Raw genomic sequence first — 7,593 nt, 5'->3', positions numbered from 1 at the left:
TTTTGTGTTTATCAACTAATTTTGTTTTGTTTTATTTTGTTAAATATAAATCTTCTAGTTAAGTACATTACTCTTTGGTTTTCCTAAGCCTTGTTAACGACTAGAACATAGTAAAGAAGGAATCCGTTTCACATAACGCATATCGACTAATGTTTATTTATGGGTTGCTGCTAATCAATAACTAATTACTCTCCTCTTGCTATTGGTATTTGTATTTGTATTGTACTAAGTTCACGAAACGCAATCAAAATGGAAAAGAGGTATTAAGTCATATTGCTTAGTCAACTGCAGCAGCGCTCTAACGATCACAAATGAGAACAAAACATAAAACATACTCCCGTACTACTTGCGTAGCTCTGAGAAGATAATCAATGCTATGCAGCTATGAAATAGCTCTAAATAATAAAATAATACAGTTATTCATAAAATATATAAAATCTAAGTCGGACTGTCCGCCTTGGAACCAGCATTCGAATTGTCTTGCAATTGAGCGAGTGTCTTGAACTTTTGAGAGTTTAGGAATCTGCAAGTAAGAGATATATAAGTTAGCGTCTATTAATATATATCGTATACAGATTAGCTCACCTCGGATATGAGTCTCTGTGCATTAGTGTATAAATTTGTATTTGAGCTTCGTCGAAGGTGTGCGTCGTTGGTTCAATCATATTCCGATTCACAATCTCACGCACGCGCGAGTCCAGGGACACCTCACGAGGCGACAGTATCGATATATAATCCTCATATATCAAGCGCGCCTTCTCCTCCACCACTTCGGCACTATTCTCCTTTTTGAGATCTTCACAGGCTAACCAAAAAAGTATGTTCTCCTCGCTAAATTCACTCCGCAGAAAGTCACGGAAGACTTTGCGTCCATCTAAGAATATAAAATAGCAATATAAGTATAAGGAAAAAACAAGAAGGAATCGTAATGCTTATTAAAACTTCAATTCTTCATTTATAGTCAGCACTAAAAATATAGACCAATGCTTTGTCTTAAAAGCCGTAGATCAGATACCTGAATGTATATCTCATTTCAATCTTATAAATTTCTGAAAAAGCAGTACATTCTTTTTTAACTAATAATATTTCCCATTTCCGAGGGTTAATCCTTTTAATATATCGGAATTCATATCAATAAATATCATAATATAAATGGAAAAATATGCAAAATATATATGAAGTGGAGCTCTTGTGTACTTCTGCCTCCACTGACTAAAAACTATTAGGCCAAAAAAGCCGGCGGTTTTTAAACACTTGAACCAAACATATAGTCGATATATCATCGATTGTCTGCATATTAGAAACTGTTCAATAAATATACATTATGATTTAAATGAAAATCACAGGTTACTCTGCTATTTCCCTGTTTTTTACGAATATGTATCGCAAGACTTTGCTGAATAAATATAAAAGAGAATCGAGAACAAAAAAAGTTTACTTTTAAAATAATGCTTAAAATTATCTCAAACATTTCTAAAAAGTATAATGAATCTGAACTTAGCAAACCGTAAAATATAAACTTTTATAACCTGGTGCTGACATTTAAAATAGGCTATGCTTACTTGAATTTTTCATTAGTTTGTCAAAGCTCTTGCCCCAGCTTCTTATCTCTTCTAAAGTGGGCCTGAAAATAAAATAAATAAATCAATTATTTTGACATTTGAGTATTGATTTTAGGCAAGTAGGGAGACAAACTTACTGGTCGCCTTCTAAGAATTCAGCACTAACGAGATCACGTTTGGTCGGCGCATTTTCATCGGCATTTTTGATGGCAAGACTGAAAAGATGCGATAATTAATCTATAACGCTCTAAGGTAGGCTACGATTTCTGGTGGATTATGTGTGTGTGTGTGTGCGTGTGTCCAAACGATCAACTAATCTGACAATAATGATTTAGATCGAATTTTTCATAATCGAAAGTTTAATTAGTATTTCTTTTTTTACATTTTTACTTGGATGTTTAGTTAACAGTGTGCGTTTTACATTTTATTCAGATAAATATTTGTTGTGACAATTATTATCACAAATGCAAGTAAAACAGCTAGTTAGTATCTTTATAGAAATCTTTATATAAAAGCTTACTTTAAAATACTTGTTTTTAAAGGATATGGTTAATATTGTTTTGACGCGTTAAATACTATTTCTGAATTATTGTTTTTTAAAAGTTAATAACAAACTTTATAATTTTTTTTTTTTGTCAGTAGCCACAAAACAAAACCATAACATAACATTTTAGAAACGATTTTTTGTTTCCACATTATACTGGAAGCCCATGCTGGACAGAAACGACTAAATTTATTTAAATTTATGTTTAGGTCGTCCTTAGCAAAAAACATTCGCTTCCAATAATGCTTAGGAGAAGTTTCAGAAGTTTTCACCTTTTAAAATCAGTTTTTCTAACAAGGGCGTAGGCAGCTTTTACCAAAGGGGGGCCAAAAAATTAAAATCTTGATTAAATAATGCACGATGCATTTAAAAAATATCTTATGCATATGATCAAAGAAAAAACTTCAACAAATCCAACTCAGATCCATTTTAAGGCAAAATAATGCGTCATAATAATGAACGTGTGGTCGACTTTATATGGAAAAATTTTTTTTTATGGGGGGGGGGGGGGGCAACGGCCCCCTCTGCCTACGCCCTTGTTCTCTAACAATGCTTTAAAACATGTTAAATAGGAAAGTATTTCTAGAATAATCTAATCTAACTGCGTTCTACATTTCTTCTAAGCACATGAATATGTACTCGTGAATATATAGTATATATTTCTTTTTGACATTTACCTAATTAAAAATTTATATATTTTAATAATTGGTTCGCAAGTAATATGTCTGCCTGAAAATTTTTAGCAAATACTTCAAATTCATTATGCTTATATATGTATATAAAAGTTACCTAGTATGTATGTACATATACACTCCTATATAAGGACAGAGGTTGCCAAAACTTGTGGCGCTGAAGGGCACATGACCTGCGAAATGGCGTGGTTGGTTTGTTTCATTCACGAAAACATGAAATGCCTAAAGAGCAGCCCCACAGAGTACTTGGACCACATACTTATTTATATTAGATTGAAACATGAAAGGCACACAAAAGCTCTGGGGTACTTGAGTTGGCGCTCCCAAAAATTGTGAATGAATGTGGGAGCGCACAGCTATTTTGTGCTCAGAGCTTTTACTACAATTGAGGGGCACAGTGTTGCCAACAACAAAGAGAACAAAGAAAAGCCATGGGAATGTGTTTTTGTGGGACTGTGTGCAGTGCTCCCAATTTAGCTTTTTTCTCGCCTGTTCGAGTTTGGGATTTTTGGCGTTTTTATACCCTGTACCCAAAGGGTACAAGGGTATATTAGTTTTGTGCGAGTGCACATGGAACACACAGAAGGAGGCTTGGTAGACCCCACAAAGTATATATATTCTTGATCAGCATGACAAGCCGAGTCGATATAGCCATGTCCGTCTGTCCGTCTGTCTGTCCGTCTGTCCGTCTGTCCGTCTGTCCGTCTGTCTGTATGAACGCAAGGATCTCCGAAAGTATAAGAGCTAGAATAACCAAACTTGGTATACAGATTCTCCTGAGACCGAGAAAGGACGAGTTTGTTCATTTTTTCTGATCCACCCCCCCACTCCCCCCCCTATTACTGATTTTCTATAACTCCCGTAATTCTTGGAATTTTCAACTCAAATTTGGTAGTCACATTAGGTTAGTTATTATATAACCGTATACCAAGTCTCCTTATGATAGAATGATCGGAAAGAAAGTTATAGCCATATAACCAGGCCCAATGCACACATACATACATATGTACAAGTACACAAACACGCATAAGGCACGATTCTGATGTAAATGTAAATGTATGTATGCATGCATGGACTATTTTATATTTAATTTAGTTAATTAATTAAATTAATTTAGTTAATTAATTAAATTAATTTAGGTAATTAATTAAATTTAATTAATTAATTAATTTAATTACTTTTTTGTGGGGTGGTACAGGGTATTTAAGAGTTGAGCCTGCTCGACTTTAGCATTCCTTTCTTGTTTTTTAAAGTTTAATTGCATTTTTGTTGCAAGGAAAATTAGAAAAGGCCATAGTATTAAAGTAATTATTAAGCAATCTGCGGGCTTTCATTTATTTAAATCAATTTAGCTATTTTTAGCTACTTTCCATTCTGTCTTAGCTTTTTTTGACACTCAAAAACTGCCAGCACTGGCTGTGTAAGGGGTTCGGATGTGAGTTGTTCTAGGAACTTACCATTTAGCCCTGTTGTAGTGGTCGTGTTGGTGCAGCACGATTAGCATGGCATGACAATCAATAAATAAGGTTCTCAATTATAGTTACACACAGTTTAGCTTGGATATGTACATTGTATATGTATGTACTTACCAGGAACAGGAACAGCAGCAGCACCAGCAAAAACAGCACGGCTTCTGTGATTGCGGACGCTGGAGCGGGGCATTCGATTCCTGCAGCACATTCGATGCACCACCAGGTAACGTTGTAGTTGTGCCGATTGGACTATTTGCACCGTGCTTGCCCCCACCACTTCCACTGTTCGTACCTGCTGCTCCAGATGCGCCGCCGGGATTACCACCGTTCCCGTTACCGTTACCATTGCCATTGCCGCTATTGGCGCCGTTGCTAGCAGTGCTTTGTGAGGAGGCAGTCATGCCGCGCAGCCGACAACCAGTTGGTAGCTCAGAAACGATGCAGGACATGCTATATAGTCGTAAAGTATGTAATTGAATTAGTGGTGGTGGTGACGGTGGTAGGCCAGTAGCCAGCAAGTTCAATGCGCACTATTTTTAACGTTAATGGGAAATCAACTCACACGCGAAGAAATCAAAGCCATTACCTGCCCTTTCAATGTTGAAGTTGACGCAGCGCCAATTGGCGGCGCGTGGTCGTTGGCGTCGTCGTTGCTGCCTGCTGCTGCTTCTTCGACTGCCACTGACCTACCGTTGCCCTGCTCCCACTCTCGCACTGCCGCTCTCTCGTCTACTTCCACTCTCACTTCTACTTCCACTCCCACTCTTGACAACAACGACAACAACAATGGCAATTGGGCAGAGCAGTCAGGCAGCAGTTGGCGCCCTTGCGCGCTCTCTAGAGAAGAGCACCACCGTTACGTATTTATGTTTTTCACTAAATTTTTTTATTGAATACTCAATGACTTTTCCGCTCAATTGATGCTCTTGATTTTCGTTTTTTTCTTTAGGAATTTTACTGTACTATTATTATTTTTTGTTTTTTTGTTTTACTTGTACATGTGCTTTGTAGTATAGAGCTATTTTTTGTTGTTGTTGCTGCTGTTCCTGTTGTTGCATGCGCAAAACTTTGATTATATTCTAGCACAATTATCAAAGAAAATAAGAATGTACATTAATGTGTATTGTTGTTGTTGTTGCTGCTGTTGCTGTTGTTGTCGTTGTTGTTGCTTGTCACGACATGGTATGCCACTAAATTCGCGCTCTTCTCACCTCCTTCTGGACAACCTGCCTGCTTAGCCTGGATAGCTAGATAGATTGAGCGTGGGCAGGTGTGGTGCGGGCTGTGTTTGTTGGTGAAAGCAGCGCCACCATTTACATATTTTATTATTGTTGATGTTGAATTAGTTTGTAATGCAGCGATTGATAAACAACCACAAATTTGAGTTGGCCAGCGCTTTTTTGGACTCTACAGTAATCGCGCACATTTTTTTTTATCAGCGTTACGAAATTGGAAGCTTCTGCTTTTAGTTTAATTTTATTTATTTCTTGTGGCTAGTCATTACACAAACACTTGCGCGTACACACACACCATACACATTAACACGCATTTGGCATAGTGGAACGTTTTGTTTAACAGTGGAAGGCGCGGCGAGGTCGCGAGGTCGGTCGATCGGTCGGTCGATTTGCTTGGTTTATTGGTCGGCTGGCTGGTGGGGCGTATGCGTGATTTTTCCCCCGTTCTATGTTCATTCGCTCGCTACTTTTGTATATGAATGTATGTTTATGTATGCTTTGTTGCTGTTGTTGACAGCACTGATACCTGTGGTCGTTATTGTATGGCACTTCTGCTAGCCTTTAATTGCACTTGGTTCTAGATTTGTTCTTCATTATAGATTTGGTCGCATGTTTATCATCACAATGCAGCCATTTGTTCAACACAGTTCCTTTTAATCTTGTCGTTGTTGGTGTTGGTTAGCGTTAAGGTATCTATCATTTTTTTCGTGTGCGCTTCCGTTCATATTTTAACAAGCACACACACACACAAACACACACTCACGAAAACACACAATCCCACACACTCCCACCGTTCTACACTGACAGTAGAAACATCATCAGCAGGCAGCAGCAATCACACAGTCTGTATGTATGTATGTATGTATTTAGGAGCAACGAGTACATACAAATTTTTGCTTGCCACTAAAAATATTTTTCTCCTCGCGTTTCTCCGAGCGTGTTTTTGCGAAAATTGTTTTGCTTTGATTTTACATTGATTTCCGTGAAATTCACTCGAAGCTTTTCAAAAATTGATTAACAATAATGCATCCTGGATACTATTATATTTCTTGCACGCGAACCCTTGCCATATTTCGCGTTTTCCTTTTACCACATTATCCCCATATCATTTTCACTGCTGCGCTTTTTTTCTACTATATGTGTGAGATTTGAGATTTTTCTTCTTTTTTGTGCTGCGAAAGGCAAAATCCAAATCCTCGACGACGGCCCGAGCACAAGTTGGACACGTCTCTCTTCGTTCGGGCAAAGGCAAGCGACTGATTTCGAAAGCAGTGCCGTTGTAGCGTTTGATTTTCCAATGCGCGCGCTCCCGAAAAGTGGAAAACCAAGAGCCAAATACTTATGATTAAAGCTCAAATAACTATACATTCACTATATAGAATCAGCGAGCGAACAGGCCAAAGAATTCCTGGTACACATGACACATGTGCGCGAGTATATCAAAGAGAAAATGAGCTTTTCCACCTCCCCTACCCACCCAACCAATACACTTGCTGCTGTTTATTTCACCGCTGGAATTTGGGTTGTGCTTTGAGGGTGAACCCAAAGCTTTCTCTTCACAGGCGGTTGCCAGGGCTGTATACACGTACAGATGTGAACTGATTTTGACTTTTGATTTTGTATCGATGAGGCGCACATAATCAAATAATTCCAAACGTACATATAACGGTTGAATATATTTTTTACAAATACAATTGTTTATTTAAGCACTACACCTAGTAATTATTTGTTGAATCTTACATATTAAAATACACGTTTTCTGGGGAGTTTTCTCATAATTCGTCAAATGATACATACAAACAAAGGATATAATGTTTGCATGTTAATCATTTAATTTACGTTTAAATGAACACGAAATCAAAATCCATTTATCAATTAGATTATTCAAAAAAAGATTAAATTACTGAGTGAAATATTAGATCCAAGAAAAATATACAAATTTGTATCAAATTATGCATTTGAAAATGAGAACATGACTAAATTATTTATTATTTTCACGTTAAACAAGACAAAAGCAACCCTCTCTGCCTTAAGTCTTCAGGAAAATTTTTCAAAAACATTTAATTGATCAGAAATATTGACAAAAAA

The 7,593-nt window shown here is 37.1% G+C and overlaps 1 protein-coding gene across 1 annotated transcript; it reads right to left on the bottom strand.

Annotated features, from left to right (window-relative positions):
* LOC115631234 (regulator of G-protein signaling 17) lies at positions 1-6,705 on the bottom strand. Its single transcript, XM_030527946.1, has 7 exons — positions 4,857-6,705; positions 4,388-4,720; positions 4,256-4,264; positions 1,700-1,777; positions 1,563-1,624; positions 586-874; positions 1-523 (listed from the first exon to the last, which is right to left on the bottom strand). The coding sequence occupies exons 2-7, from the start codon at positions 4,717-4,719 to the stop codon at positions 439-441; spliced, it is 855 nt and encodes a 284-aa protein (XP_030383806.1). The 5' UTR covers position 4,720; positions 4,857-6,705; the 3' UTR covers positions 1-438.
* Between the last annotated feature and the right edge of the window lie 888 nt (positions 6,706-7,593).

Source organism: Scaptodrosophila lebanonensis, unplaced genomic scaffold (genome assembly GCF_003285725.1).
Source record: "Scaptodrosophila lebanonensis strain 11010-0011.00,11010-0021.00 unplaced genomic scaffold, SlebRS2 tig00000001-arrow-pilon, whole genome shotgun sequence".
Lineage (NCBI taxonomy): Eukaryota > Metazoa > Arthropoda > Insecta > Diptera > Drosophilidae > Scaptodrosophila > Scaptodrosophila lebanonensis.
This window is presented reverse-complemented; position numbering and strand designations above follow the sequence as displayed.